Genomic DNA, 16,974 nt, shown 5'->3' on the forward strand with positions numbered 1-16,974 from the left:
TTTGTTTCGAAGCTACAGTATGTTAAAGACTTAATAATCTTTCGATTTATTATAATTTTCTTCCAAGTACTGTTAGTGACTCGAATGAGATTTTGAGGGTAAAAGTTACTATAAGTGCTACATATTTTAATGCTAAAAAAGTGCCAATAAATTCATCAGGGACGTGCATGGGTTATCACTGAAATATTTAAAAAAAAAACATGTGCGCCACTGATTTTTTTCTTTTGATTATATTTTCTTATTAAATATTATTACTATTAGTTACTATTACTATTTGTGCAGCCTACAGCAATTTCAAACAAAAAAATAATGGTATTTAAGATGCTAACAAAAAAACTAATAATTTTAAAAATTCCTGTTAACATCCTGTAACTCTAAAACTATATATTTCCATACCCATGTTTATAGGAACTTTTTTTCATATTTTTTGGCGAGGAGTCAATGAGTACTTATTTAAAACTTTTGCAAGTTAATGAACTTTTAAACTTGGATCAAGACAAATTAATAAAATTGCGTTTATCTCATCAAGGAGGCCGAATTCAACAAAATATCAAGAGACAACTTTTAATCGGCATTAAACTGTTTACACTATTTCACAAGCAAAAGCAAAAAGTCAGTGGCATACATGCTTTTTTAGAAAAATATTCCAGCGAGAGACACTTTTTAAACGGTTTTATTTAGCTCGACCCGTACGGTATTTATTTATTTGTTTGTTTATTTGGGTCAAAATTAGAAATTGAAATTTAAGTACCTTCCTGTTGTCAGATTGATCTGAAATTTGGTACACACCTTTAGTTCCGATGACAATACAATATAGTAATATCAATAACCCCTCAATATGGGTATCAAATGAAAGGGCTACACTAGTAGAATACTGTGATTATGACAAAATTTAAAATCCAAGATGGACGTCGTTACAAAATGGCGTATTAGGTGAGGGTATGAGTAGTCGGGTCCAGAACAGTTGTGTCCAAGATTGTGTGACGTTAGAAGGACAGATAAAAAAAAATAGGTGATTAGATGTACCTACGTAGTTAGCGGTAGCTTTACCACCCAAGTTAAGGTAATAGGTTAAAACGTGCTGAGGACTGTATGGCATTAGGGTGGCTAAAACTGTAATGTCGCAAGCGTTTTCCCCTCAAGATTGGGCGCCTCTTGTTGTATATTATAGCCTTGCCCCTCTACTGGACCTCTGGGGGGGTCGACCGTTAAAATGTCCATTACTCGTGGGAACAACATGGAAACAATAATTAAAAAAACAAACAAAAATAAAAACGAAACTGCTACACAACGAAAAAGGCTCGAAAAGGCGAACGAAACGTGCAAAAGAAAGTGAAAATGAAACCTATAGTCGACTACAGAAACGAAGAGAACGGTTAGCAACAGAAACACCTGAGCAACATGATGCCAGGTTAATAGCACAACGTTAGAGACAAAGGCAGCTGGTAGAGTCAGAAACACCTGAGCGTCGTGAGTCCAGGCTAGCATCACAACGTGACAGACAGAGAGAGTTGTTAGCGGCAGAAACACCTGAGCGTCATGAGTCTAGGCTGGCATCACAACGAGAGAGACAAAGAGAGTTGTTAGCGTCAGAAACACCTGAGCGTCATGAGTCTAGGCTAGCATCAGAACGTGATAGACAGAGAGAGTTGTTAGCGTCAGAAACACCTGAGCGTCAGATTGTAATAAATTATCAGGTAAAAAACCATGTAATAATGATGCACTAAATGAATTAAATAGAATGAGGAATATTCGGTAGGCATTTCCGTTAAATACTAAAAACTAGAAAATAAAAAATCGATAAAATTTTTTTTAAGTTAAACGGTTTTATCTTATGTGCACTGAAAACCAGAAAATAATAATAACAACTAGGTATTTTGAACTTCTAGTTCAGAAATATTTTAGTACTAGGCAGAATAGTTTTTAGGCATATTAGACTAAAATAAAAACGTGGGGTCCCTCTGAAATCTACCTATGGTAAAGCATATCTTTATACTTTGGTAGATCATGAGCTCGGCGTTCGCTGGTGAAGCCGCCACGGCTGGTTATTGATTGTCAAAATCTCCAATTACGATTATAGTAAGTCGATGCAATCCACACTTAGCATAGATGTAGAAGAAAGTATTACAGCAATAGTTAATGGGCACCACGTTTTTATTTTATCTAATATGCCTAAAAGCTATTCTGCCTAGTACTAAAATATTTCTGAACTAGAAGTTCAAAATACCTAATTAATTGTTATTATTATTTTCTAGTTTTCAGTGCACATAAAATAAAACCGTTTAACTTAAAAGTTTTTTTACCGATTCTTTATTTAGCTTTAAAATATGTCGAATTTATAGTAACTTTTACCCTTAAAATTTCATTCGAAGCGCTAAAAGTAGGTACTTGGAAGAAAATTAAAATAAATCGAAAGATTGTTAAGATTTTAACACCCTGTAGCTACGAAACAAAGCAGAATTGGACATATGTTAATATGAAAAATAAATCTTATTTTTACGTGAGGAATCTCCACACGAGAGTTGGCACATGTTTTTTGAAACACCCTGTATATTTGTTTTGAACTAGAGAGCAACTGAGGAAATGAGAGAAGTGCGAGCAGAGTTTGATCTGAAATCTTTTTAATAAAATAAATGTTATAATAATAACAAATAATGTAATGTAATCAGTGACATTTAGTTAGAATGCCAGTTGTTCAAACTATATTTTTACAAAGTGGAAATATTAATTTATTTCATATGGATATAAAAAACTTGTATGTAGTGAAGTTTGTACTTACTTGTAAACATAAAGCTCTGTTTCTGTCAGTCTTGGTTTTTCATTTTTGTTGCGTACCCCATCCGGATTGGTGACATTAAAAAATCGAACACCAAATGAAATTGGAAACGGTATATCTATAAATCGGTTCCATTGATCTGTGTTATTTTCTAGTTGGCTTTGCTAAGGGAACAAATCTAGCTTAAATTATCGAAATCAACAATTTTGTATTAAATCATAAATATACAGGGTGGCGCCTCTCATACGCCGCGGAAGCTCTAAGGAGAACGGTAGATAGTTTATACCGAAATGAAATTTTGGCAGCATATGTAGGCTAACTGAAAGCATTTTATAAAAATATACAGGGTGTCCCAAGAAAAAGTTACTCATCAAAGTTGTGTTTTTTCTAATGGAAGACCCCATATATTAATTGATTTTCGGATTCTAATGAGGAAGGTGAGCTTTATTAACGAAGCATATACCTAAAATCTAAGAATTCTGACATATTTCACATTTTGTGAAAATGAAGAGTAAATTTTAAATTTCGATAACAGCTACCTAAATTTTAGTTGACCTTGTATAGCCTGATATTTAATTACAGTAACCATTGTATGTTAAACCAAATTGAAATTTGATCCAAAAAGTTATACAGGGTGAGAGAAAATTAACACTTATGGAACAGTAGCCACTTTTAAAAGCGTTATTCCTTTATTTTAAATCGAACACCCAGTATATTATTCCGGTGTTCAATGGGAGATTTATATATCTTCAAAATATTATTAGGGTTATCTACCCCTCAGACAAAGATTTTCTTAGATATTTTAATTTTTATGTTTTTGTGTCAATAGATCTTTATTATTTGAAAAAATCTAGGGAGGCTGTGACATACCTTGTGTTAATTTAACAAAAATTAAAGATTGTAGAGTAAAATACTCAACGGTAATAAAAAGATACACGTTTAAAACATATTTTAATTATTACAGAATTAAAACTAGATATAAACCTATAATTATGTGACAAAAATTAGCTAGATGAAATCAAATGCTCAAAATGCTTCCTTTCCTGTGAACTGCATAAAATGATTGTCTTTTCAAAAGGATCTTTTCATTTTAAAAGGCATATGTGGAGTTCTACCTCGAAAAGCACCTACAAGAGTTTCTTATCTCATGTTGTCGACAATAGTTGGTCTAGTTTTGTAAACACTGTCTTTAACATATCCCCATAAAAAAACAGATTAGATAAAATCAGGAGCATTTAGGTATTCTATATAATTGGTGAATGCACACTGCATTCACCAACTGATAGAATCATATCAATTCTCTCTGATGTAGGATAAGTTTGCATTTTCGGCAAATTTCTGAGATTTTTTTTTGTTTTAAGTGACACAAAATGATAACTAGCTGTTAAAGTTGGACTAATTAGACAGCTATGTTGAAGTAACGTCAGACATCACAGCCACTTAGATTTTATCAAGTAATAAAGATCTACCCAGATCAAATCATGTAAATGAAAATATCTAGGAAAATCTTTGTTTGAGGGGTAGGCAACCTTAATAGTATTTTGAAGAGACATGAATTCTCCATAGAATATCTGAATAATATACTGGGTGTTCCATTTAAAATAAAAGAGTAACATGCTTTTAAAGGTAACCACTCATACAGCACGTCCAAATGAAATTACGTTTCTACAAGGAAGACACATGAGAAACAAAATATGTTAAAGTGAACCTAAGTGTTCATCTAGTTCTAACATATACATATGAGATACACGCAGGTTTATATTGATAGAATTGTGTGATACAGTGTTTACTAATTGTATACAGTATGCACTCAAGATTCTAAAGAGTTTTTTGTAACGTAACAAATAATTATTAAAATGATGAAATCTGACGTCGGTATATGAGAGATACAATGTATAAGTCATATGTATGTGTGATACTTTGTATCATAGTTGTGCCTATAGTACACACCTTGTAAAAATGTGACGTATACACATAATATAAATATCTATATAGACACTTTGTAATAGTGTACTCTTGTGTCTACATTCTAGCATGAAATGAAGTGTGTATGCACGCGCGGATAGCCTCAGCGTAGATACACCGACTCAAGTGTATCTTATGTTTCTTCTCCTTCCCTCCTTTCTAGGAGTGGTATGTGTTAGCCGCCATTATTGTTTTATCATTCGGAAGCTCTATAAATGTTCTGTTTTTGTGTAGTTTAAAAGAGATTTTAAGGTAAGCACAAGTTTTTAATTACCTTTTTACACCTTCCTAAGAGTATTATTAATATTATAGCAGCGACTCTTCCCTTACTCGATACCTAATTTACCAAATTTTGACACCAATGAATGAAAACTCCAAATATTCTCGTATAATGATAAAGAGGTTAGATTTTTGCAATTAATTTTTTTTAATTTGGAAATAATAAAAATCTAAATTGACCAGAGAAAGAAAGATTTAAACACTTCAAAGAACTTCTTACTCTGATATTCGATAAGTTATTGATGGATCAATATACACAATATACAGATATGTTTAATATTCAATAATCAGTTTCATATAAAATTTAAGGGTGAGATTGTTAATCTGGAAATAAAATACAACAAAGTCCAACAAAGTGCTCGTTGAATGAGTATGCTAACAAACCAACTGCTTGAGGGAAAAGAAGAGAAAAAATGACTAAACGAGGTCCACCAAATCGTGGCGGATATTCCAGTGTTACCATTTTGCATATTATGTTGCTATACTAGGCATATACCATTGCATATTATGTTGTTATACTAGGTACTTATATTTTTAATACATTTTGATACAAATTCTGTTCTTTTACAGTGTTTTCTTAGTTCTGGTTTCTGCTGTGTAAATAATTATTATTATTGTGTTATTTGCGCTATTGCGTTTTATGATATAAAGAAATATAAGAATTTTATTGTTTAACCACTTAATCCATTTTATGGAAGAAAAATGGTACATTTAATACAAAACAAAAATGGAACAATTTTAAGGCTACTTCTCTTGAACTTACGATCGAGATACTTTTGGAAAATACAAAGTTTTGCCTTCCTAATTTTCGTTCTAAAAAGATATAATTGGTATCATTGAATAAATATTTCTTAAAAAGAACGAAAAGTTAGGCATCAAAACTTGTATTATTTCCTATAATTTTTTAATTCGTTCATAAGAAGTAGTTTTATCTAGCACAAGATGTATATACGAAGCAAAATACATACGTATACACACGGTAGTCACAACTGCAATGTGTAAACAGAGTTTAAACGTAATACACAAGCACTGTGTATCCTACGGCACACTGTGTATCCCTTACTTTGTGTATACGTAAATGCTATATTGTGGCTACATTGTGTGAGGCGGACGTTTAACCTTTGTGCATACGTGTTGAACTACAATGTGTAAACGTAGCATATTTGCATCGGGGGAATTGTGTCACCCTGTGTCTGCATCTAATAATGTAAACACATCGTAAATGTGATTTGATGTACTGTATGGGCAATGTTCAATATTATTGTGTCTCAACCTGTATAATTTTTTGATATGTTACTTTTTTTGGGGACACCCTGTAGAACTCTCTATATTTTTAAAAAGTGCTCTGAATTAATCTAGATATGCTCACAAAATTTCATTTTAATACAAACTGTTGTTCTCCTTGGAGCCTCCGCTGCGTATGAGAGGCGCCACCTTGAATATTGTTTTCCAATAGCCGAGTACTTTTCAAATCTTGCTATATTTTACAATATTTTATCAATAAATGGAAATGGTACACTTCAGGAAGAAGTTTTTTTTGTGTATCTATGTTTAGAAAAATTTCTAGAATGAAAGATAGAAACGTGTTTTCATGTAACTGGTTTCAGCTATTCTAAAGTTGAAAAACTGAAAATAATGCATTTCCGCAGAAACATTTTTGTGACATACTATTCAAAAAGGCTTCCAAATTACTAAATAAACAAATATTCTTACATAACTGATTTCAGCCAAATGAAAGAAGTAGCACTGATTTCAGTTATTTTAAAGTTGAAAAACTCGAAAAGGATGTATATCCGCAGATATTTTTTATAGCATACTATTCGAAAAGACTTCTAAATACTAAATAAACAAATATTTCTTATATGTATAAATGATTTCAAGTAAACGAAACTTGAGCCGATATACCTCCTCAAATGTTAAGCATTTTTGTCGGTTGTGGGCTTTGTTTTATTAATAGAATACTGTCATGAGCAAGAATTTAAGATTTATCATTAAAATAAATCACCTAATATATTAAATAAAATATATTTCTATAAAGAAATTATTTGCACAATGAAAATTAAACTAGGACAAGTCAGACTAAGATCTGAAGGTGAACTTTGTTTAATTCTTATTAATGTAAATATTAATATCGTCGGCTTTATGACGAAAAGGCGTATCTCGATTTTTGTTACTTTTCAGGAGAGCAATTTAAAGAAAATCACTTACTTTATTTGGCCAATAAATGTAAAGTCTTTAATTTTTTAATAGTGTTTTTGTATTAACACTTAAACGGAGACATTGAGGAAACGCTGTGAAGATAAATTGAGCGTAAATTCTAATAAATAATTTATTTTTAGTTGTTTAATAGAGATAGGCCTTTTTGTTATAATAATAATAAATTTATTTCCGAACGAATAGTATACATACGGCCCCACAGTAGGCAATATGTCCAAACCAAGTTGCAAAAAATAACATCCACAGTTAGCATTTATGGCAATAACATTAGATTGGAAACATATTAGTTAAGAGGAAACCACATAAAACTAACAAAAAAACATATTCGAGTCTCTTTCGAGGGGCTCAAAACGAACTTTGGGCAAAACCTACATTTTCAGAGTTAATTTGTGTTCAATAACTGCCTTTTTTCTACAATTTTTTAAATAGGGCGTTGTATCTCGGTGACACAGTATTATAACAATTGAATCGGACGACCGTAGCTTGCTGTCAATAATTATTGTGAAATTGTCATAATGTGTTTTACGTAGATTCCCGGTTGCGGTAAATTTAATGTCAAGGTAAAAAAAGGATCTTTATTTTGATTTTTGGATAAAAAATCTAGGTAAAGGTCAAAGTAGAACATAATCATTTAAGGTTTTTTTTTGATAGTGGCATATATTCTATCTTAGAAAAGTTAAGTCAAAAAATCGCAAAAATCGCAACTTTAAACTTATTGGACGCGTATGTCTCCATGCGTATGTGTATAGTAAGATCCTTTATGTGGATACTTCTCATAAATTAATTGTTATAGTAGCTAGAGAAGAACTTGAAATATAAAGTTACGTAATTTTTCTCAAGATTTCGGAAGAGGTATGTCATAAAAAAATTTTTAAATTAAATGAAATGGATTTTTCTTTCAAATTTAAAAATGTGCACTTCGTGACCATTGCTTCCAGCTGTTATAAAACAAAATATCAGTAAATAGTAGGTGGTAAAATAAAATTTAGATATTTTAAATAGGTATAAGTTCTGTTATTTTCGAAATCGTCATTGTTTAGGTCTCAGAATATTGTTACTTATTTAAAATATAATAATAAAATATTGTTCACATATTGTCTGGTATTATTAGAGACCCAACTTATTCAAATGACAAACAATCTTGAATAAAAGTTCGATTGGATTAGTATACTTAGGGTTTTCTTTTATACATTGACACCCCCTTTATCTTTTTTATTTGACGTTTCCGAAAACTGTCTCAAATGAAAGTGGTTTTGAATAAATTTGCCAAAAAAGTCTATTTCGCATATCCAAAGTGCTTCAAAAAATCTGGGCGTGGTTCAAATATCTTATTTCAAATTAGGTATAGGATATGCTACATAAAAGTAGTTAGGATTTTAGGAGAAAATAAAAAAAAAATAAATAAAAAATTGGGTGCTAATTTGAAATAAGAAAGTTGGGCCACGCACAGGATTTCTAAGGCGAAGAAGACTGTTTTGAAAAATGTTTTCCAGACCATTAAACTTTTATTCAAGACACTTTTTTCGAAAACGTCGAATAAAAAAGATACAGAGGATGTCAATATACCTAACCTAACAAACCCTGTATATGCCGGAGGAGTAATAATTGCTCAATATTTGTCTGTTTCATCTTGGCTCTGCCAAAAATCGTAAAATTTAGTGAAATGTAAAATATTCTTACCGCATTTTGGTAGTTGTATTAGTCAAAAGATGATTTTTCCAATTTATGAATCCCCCCCACCACCCCCAGCCAATCTCAAGTCAGCCGAAACTAACTGGGTTCACGGGCTACTGGCATAGAATGTTTTTACCAAATTTGAATGAAATCGTACAATAAAAGAATTTTTGCAACATACTTCTGGATTTTTGCCCACTGTGCGCCCATGTAAAATAAATTTAAAAATGACGGTAAAGTGTTCTTAATAAGAAAAAAAATTATACAATATTCACATTATGGAATACTTACAAGAAAATACAATACATACATACAACAAAAAATCTGAAAATCGGCAAAAAATCGGAAACAAATATTTTTTAATACTTTTATTCGCGTTGGATTAGATCAACGGAAAACAAAGACAATTTTCATTCCAGAAGCAAAGACAATAATCATTTAAAATACTCTTATCTAGCTTATTTTAATAATATTGTTTTTTTATACAAAAATGCATTTTTTAACTAATATATTTTTAGTAATTATTAAGTTAATTGAGGGCATTAATACAGGGCATTTAGACTCATGGTCCACCTAATAAAAACCAAACTAAACAAAAACAAAACATGTTTCTTCATTCGTTTTTTTTATACAAATAACTGTGGAGTACCTAACAGTTTCTGTTTTCCCTGTTCAATGATAACAAATTCGACTTCCATTCTACGTGTTTACGCTCGATGATGATAGGCACAATAAATAAAATTTTCCAAAAATTGGCAGGGATGACAATGCCAATAGCCTGACAATGATAATGAGATGAAAATTATTGTATTTTTCGGGCAAATTTTTGGTTCGCTAAAATGTTCTTAGAGAAATTATGATTTCGGGAAATTTTCCATTAGGGCAATTTTCGTTTCGTTGTTTTGCTTTCGATCAACATTTTCCTTTTATTTAGCCATTTATTCTCGGACAATCTTTTGCATTTGCATACCCGATGCAGCTATGTGCAGGTCTAGCTCATTCTAACAATGGTTTTTAGCAAAAAAAGAGACTCTAAAATCACACTGTAAAAGAGAGCTGCTGCCATGATAGAAGTTTTATTTTGTCCCATGCAACCGTCAACAGAAAATAATTAGGTGTGATTTTCTCTCGCATGCATTTTCATAACTTAAAACAAAAGGACCTATCTCAAATTCCATATTTCTTATAGTATAACATTGGTATAATAATAATTGATATAACAAAGAGCCCTCTCTCAACATACGTCTCTTCGTCATAACGAAGAATTGTAGTATTTGAGATGGGGCAAATTTTTAAACGAATATAAAATGAAAAAGGTACAATATTAAGATGCGCAAATTCGCTATGTTAAAATATGACCCATTGGGCATGTCATGACGTTGATATCTCAAAATCGCCAAAAATCGAGATATGCCTTTTCGTCATAAAGCCGACGAATATGTAGAATAATTATTATTAAATCATAAGATAGAACGGGGAGAGTTCATAAAGACGGTCACGCTATTCAGTTGAGTTGAGTTGTCCAAGTATCATAATGACAGTAAAGTAAAGCTTACCATTTTTTATATATTTTCTCTAAGTATATTTTATTTGCCAAAAAATATTCCTTTTACATTTCTCCTACGTAAATTGAAGACTTGCAGTAAATATTGTTCTAAGTGCCAAAATCATTATTTCGAGATAAACAACATTTTTTGTCTCATAACCAATGTATAAGAACGGACGGTGGTCTCTGTTGAGAATTTTTTTCAATACAATTTAATAGCCGTGGCACTTCACCGCTTTATACAGGGTGGCCCATCGAAAACGTTCCGCAAGGCATAACGGCCAGGGTAAATTTTTTTTCAGAAAATTCAAAAACATGTCAATTTTGTTTGTGAGGGGGACAACTTTTGCGCCAAAAATGATTGCAAAATCTTCAACCCTTTAAGGAGGGGTGTCATCCCCCAACTTTTTTCAAATGGGAAGGGGGGTCAAGTGATACCGCAATGAAAAGAGCTTTTTATTCTCTATACTTTCCCGCTACGTTTTTGAAAATCGGTCGAGTCATTGAGAAAATATGAAGGATTGAAATTTGAAAAGTTTATTTAAACATTTATCAGAGTAAATGATAAGGATAAATTCCTTCAACCAATTTGCTGTTTTTTCTTATTATTTCTAGATGTTTACGCATTTTTTCACTTGCCACGAGGTTGAAGGATCAGGTGGGGTAGTTGCTAGATAGCTGTTCTGTGACTTGTGCGTTGAAGTTTTTCTCCATATCGTTAAACTTTTTAACAATTATGGTGTACTCACTTGCAGAAAAAGTAGAAAAAATCGAACTTTATTTTAAAAATAATGAATGTAGCAATCGGGTTCCGCAGATATTCAATGAATGCCATCCTGAAAAACACCTTTATGGCAAAATTGTTCGCGAGTTAGTAGCAAAATTTCGCGAAACTGGTTCTGTTATGAATAAAAAGAGGCATAGGGAAAACCCTGTAGTAAATGAATCTATTGAGGTATTCATATTGGGCCAAATTGCCATGGATAGTACGCTGAGTACAAGTAAATTAGCCAATGCAAAATTAGCCGGCGTGAATTGTACCAGTGTCCAAAGGATATTAAAAAAACACAAGTTCCACCCGTACAAAATTCAGTTTGTACAAGAACTCAACGAAGACGATTTTGATCGTCGCTTGCAATTTTGTGAAACTGTGAGTGAACGAGTGGCGAATGATAATAATTTCCTATTTAATGTGTGTTTTTCGGATGAGTGTACTTTCTTTTTGAAGGGTGTAGTTAATCGGCATAACTGTCGGTACTGGGCTGAGGACAACCCCAGGGTTTTTCACGAGGTGCACACACAAAACCCTCAGAAATTGAACGTGTGGGCTGGTATTTTTGGAAATTCTATTTTAGGTCAGTTTAACGAAATTGAGAAGAACTTCAACGCACAAGTCACAGAACAGCTATCTAGCAACTGCCGCACCTGATCGTTCAACCTTGTGGCAAGTGAAAAAATGTGTAAACATCTAGAAATAATAAGAAAAAACATAAATGTTTAAATAAACTTTTCAAATTTCAATCCTTCATATTTTCTCAATGACTCGACCGATTTTCAAAAACGAAGCGGGAAAGTATAGAGAATAAAAAGCCCTTTTCATTGCGGTACTACTTGACCCCCCTTCCTATAAAAAAGTTGGGGGATGACACCCCCGCTTAGAGGGTTGAAGATTTTGCAATAATTTTTGGGGCAAAAGTTGTCCCCCTCACAAACAAAATTGACGTGTTTTTGGATTTTTTGAAAAAAAAATATCCTGGCCGTTATGCCTTGCGGAACGTTTTCGATGGGCCACCCTGTATATTATGTTGTTTGTTATGGAACTTAGGATATTTTACAAATAAAACTTGACAAACTGTTTTTTGGCACTTAAAACATTATTTACTCAAGCCTTCAATTAATGTACCTATCTAATTCTACACTCAGATGCAAAAAAACGCAACCGGGAAAATTTTGGTCAAATTTAAAGTGTTATATTTTTTTATTTTTAGCGCTATTTTCATGATTTTTTTAGCAAGCTGTATATACATATAGTTATTTCACATTTTATTCGTAACCTCAGTTTTTTATAAACTTTAGTATTTGGCATATAATACAGGGTTAATCGTGGGGTTGTTTTTTTACCCTATTTTTAAAACACCCTGTGCAATAATGTCGTGTGTAAATTTTCCTAAAATATAATTTTACGATTAGAACCATGTTTTCTGAGTATTTTATTTTTTTGATCATGTCAATACATGCCTTGGTTAATCTTTAAGAGCGAAATGAGCTTGCCACCAACATTTTGTAATTTTTTCAACTATCATTTCTTTTTTGAAATTATTTTTCAATGTGACAAGGCGGCTTTATGAACTATATACTACTATGAACTGCCCATCATGTTCGACATCAAGACTCCCGATGGCAAATGCTTGGCGGGAGGGCTAGAGGTCGCGAAGCAGTACCAGTTTCATTAAATGAACTTCGCTTCTTCCTTAAAGATGAATGAGAAAACATAACGAAATATGACATATCGTCGGCTTTATGACCAAAAGGCGTATCTCGATTTTTGGCGATTTTGAGATATCAACGTCATGACATGCCCAATGGGTCATATTTTAACATAGCGAATTTGCGCATCTCAATATTGTACCTTTTTCATTTTATATTCGTTTAAAAATTTGCCCCATCTCAGATACTACAATTCTTCGTTAGGACGAAGAGACGTATGTTGAGATAGGGCTCTTTGTTATATCAATTGTTATACTACAAGAAAGATGGAATTTGAGATAGGTCCTTTTGTTTTAAGTTATGAAAATGCCTGCGAGAGAAAATCACATCATTCTACCTAATTATTTTCTGATGGTTGCTTGGGACAAAATAAAACTTCTATCATGGCAGCAGCTCTCTTTTACAGTGTGATTTTGAGTCTGTTTTTTACCAAAAACTATTGTTAGAATGAGCTAGACTCTGCACATAGCTGTATCGGGTATGCAAAAATTGTCCGAGAATAAATGGCCGAAGAAAAATTGATCGAAAGCAAAACAACGAAACGAAAATTGCCCTAATGGAAAATTTCCCGAAATCATAATTTCCCTAAGAACATTTTAGCGAACCAAAAACTTGTCCGAAAAATACAATAATTTTCATCTCATTATCATTGTCAAGCCATTGGCATTGTCATCCCTGCCAATTTTTAGAAAATTTTATTTATTGTGCCTATCATCATCCAGTATAAAAACGTAGAATGGAAGTCGAATTTGTTATCATTGAACAGGGAAAACAGAAACTGTTACTCCACAGTTATTTGTATCAAAAAGGCACGAATGAAGAAACATGTTTTGTTTTTGTTTAGTTTGGTTTTTATTAAATGGACCGTGAGTTTAAATGCCTTGTATTAATGCCTCAATTAACTAATTAATGACTCAAAATATATTAGTTAAAATATATATTTTTGTATAAAAAGCAATATTATTAAAATAAGCTAGATAAGAGTATTTTAATTGATTATTATTGTCTTTGCTTCTGAAATGAAAACTGTCTTTGTTTTCAGTTGATCTAATCCAACGTGAATAAAAGTTTTTAAAAATATTTGTTTCTGATTTTTTGGTGATCTTCAGATTTTTTCTTGTATGTATGTATTGTATTTTCTTGTATGTATTCCATAATATGAATATTGTATTTTTTTTTCCTTTTAAGAACACTTTATCATCATTTTTAAATTTATTTAACATGGGCGTATGTATACTATTCGTTCGGAAATAAATTTATTATTATTATAACAAACAGACCTATCTCTATTAAACAACTAAAAATAAATTATTTATTAGAATTTACTCTCAGTTTATCTTCAGAACGTTTCCTCAATGTCTCCGTTTAAGTGTTAATACAAAAACACTATTAAAAAATTAAAGACTTTACATTTATTGGCCAAATAAAGTAAGTGATTTTCTTTAAACTGCTCTCCTGAAAAGTAGCAAAAATCGAGACACGCCTTTTCGTCATAAAGCCAACGATATGCACCCTCAATGACAGTGTGAACGGACGTATACAGGCAGTTATAGCAGCCAAGGGTACAAAGTATTAGGGTAATTTTTACAATTTCTTTTTCTGTTTGTATACTTGAGTATTACAGATGTTTTCTTTAATATCGTTAGTTCTGTTATCGTTATTAATGTTTATTAAAACCCGGACTCTGTTTCGTTAGCCTATAGCGTTTTTTTTTAAATTAGTATAGAGTATCCAATGCAGTGTAATATTACGTTACGACAATAGCCACCAAAACCATCTCGTCATATTAAAAAATTACATCAAAAAGTAATGATAATAATTAGAAAAATGCAAATTGGTCGTTATCAGTTCATTTCGCTCTTAAAAATTAACCAAAGTATGTATTGACATGAATCCAAAACCAAAATGCGCAGGAGTCATGGTTCTGACCGTAAAATTATATTTTATAAAAATTTGCACACGAAATTATTGCACATAGTGTTTTAAAGTTAAGGTAAAAAACACCTCGATTAACCCTGTATAATATGCCAAATATTAAAGTTTATAAAAAGCTGAATTTAGGAATTAAACTTGATATAATTATATACAGTTTATTAAAAAATTCACGAAAATAGGACTAAAAATAACAAAAATATAACACTTTAAGTTTAATGAAAAATTTCTCCGTTGCTTTTTTTGCATTTGTTGTTTTAATGATCTTCGATACCTAAAACGTCCCTAGCCGCAACCCTTTAAAACACGGTCCCGACAATACTATCGACAAATTGGTCTCTGTTGGATCAGCGCCAGCGGTGTGGTTTATACAAAAAATATATTTTTTTTATTGTGTAGAATTTTTTCTAGAGGTGAAAAGTATTTTCAAGAAATGAACCCGCCACAAAGGTATACACATTATTTAAAATATTTGGTACTTACCGATTTAATTTGGCTATTAATTATTTTTGACACTCCCCACAGCATAAAAAACAAAACACCGGCAAGCAGCAAAGCCGCAAGTACAGTCCACGCAAATATATATTTTAGGGAACAACACTTCAACTTCATTATTAACCGTTATTAGTATTTTATGGTTTAAAAATTCGCCAATTTTTTTATCGTTATCAGTTTAACGATTAAAAATATGTTTTCTGTCTGTCAGGTGTGAAGATCAAAAAGGAACTGGACTCAATTTTTCACCTGTAGTAATCACCCGTTTATCTCCAAAACATTTCTAAGATAGAATTATTGAGTGTTATCTTAAAACAATAGTTGAATGAATAATATTTCTAATAGCATAAATAATATAACAGATGTTATTGAACTATGAACACTTTTTCCATTTTTTTTTCCACTCGATAAAAAATCCAATCATTTAGAAAGATTTTCAAATAGTTCAATAAATAAATTCAGAATAAGCCAATGCAACAAGGTGTAGGCTTGGTGCATTCTCCGCTGGTGCTGCCACCACCGGAGGATATCGTAAACAATCGCTATATACAAATACACGGGTTTAAATAGCGAATATACGAAAAAAAGTTTATATAATTATTCTATAAGTGTTAGGAAGTATAATTTGTGAAAATTCTAAAAAAAATAAAAAAGTAAATATTTTGGTGTCATCAAAAGGTCTAAGTTGTATTATAATTTATTATTGAAACTAATAAAACTTTTTAGATCAGTTCAACTACGGTAGTGAGCATAGTTTTACGCACCGGTTTTGCTAGTGGGGACATAATTTGGGCTATTTCGGCTATACCGAAATTTTTTGAAGGTACATTATAAAAATTTTTGAAGATTTTCACAAAAAAATTAAGCACTGGTTGATTAAAAAAAGAATATACCATTAATATTGCAAATTATATTTTATTCTCTCATCGTATATGTCTATTTAATTTTTTGTTTATGTAATGGGCGCTTTGTCTATACTCACTTGTTTCGCCGAACTGCTTGAATCCATTTTGTTTTTGATCAAATCGGTTTGAGAAGCTGTGAAGCTATAAAATGTTGATTCGGGAGAGTTGAGTTATTGAATGTTATTGCACTCAACAACCACGTAATTACGCCCTCCTTTACGCGTTAACATTTTTTCGGCAATTTTATTAACATTTGAAATTGTCAAAACACAACGTGACGCCCAGTTCGAGTTCTTTTTCACTTAATTTTTATTACCCGAAACAATGTTACATCAAACAAACCTGGTACCTGAGTGTTTTATGATTTCAATAACTGCACTAGCTTAAAACTAAAGCAGAGTTTACACTGTGTCACTTTGTTCAGTTCACTCAGTTCGCAGCAGTTCACTGTTTCATCTTTCGCAGGCTGCCACCTCTCCCAGTTTTTTCTATATCGAGATTGGCCCTAAGGGTTGGCCGCACGGGTCGGCGTCGGCTGTTTACATTTTTCACTTGCCGTTCAATCTGGATGAATCAACGCTTCTTTCAACAAAAGTAGGAAGACCGTCAACTTGTTTCATCGTTCAATTTTAGTGTACACTTTGGATGAAACAGTGATGAAAGGCAATTTATATTTATCACTTTGGATGATTCATCCA

At 31.9% G+C, this 16,974-nt stretch overlaps 1 protein-coding gene across 1 annotated transcript in view; it reads right to left on the reverse strand.

Annotated features, from left to right (window-relative positions):
• Positions 1 to 15,653, reverse strand: part of LOC115880648 (sensory neuron membrane protein 2-like) — a 46,249-nt gene extending 30,596 nt beyond the window's left edge. The window contains exons 1-2 of the mRNA XM_030897928.1: positions 15,360 to 15,653; positions 2,780 to 2,940 (exon numbers count right to left, since the gene is read on the reverse strand). Coding sequence (XP_030753788.1) covers positions 2,780 to 2,940; positions 15,360 to 15,488 — 290 coding nt within the window. The 5' untranslated portion in view covers positions 15,489 to 15,653. The remainder of the gene's footprint in view (positions 1 to 2,779; positions 2,941 to 15,359) is intronic.
• Positions 15,654 to 16,974: the final 1,321 nt, after the last annotated feature.

The sequence above is a fragment of the Sitophilus oryzae genome, unplaced genomic scaffold (assembly GCF_002938485.1).
Source record: "Sitophilus oryzae breed Bouriz unplaced genomic scaffold, Soryzae_2.0 scaffold_1639_pilon_pilon, whole genome shotgun sequence".
Classification (NCBI taxonomy): domain Eukaryota; kingdom Metazoa; phylum Arthropoda; class Insecta; order Coleoptera; family Curculionidae; genus Sitophilus; species Sitophilus oryzae.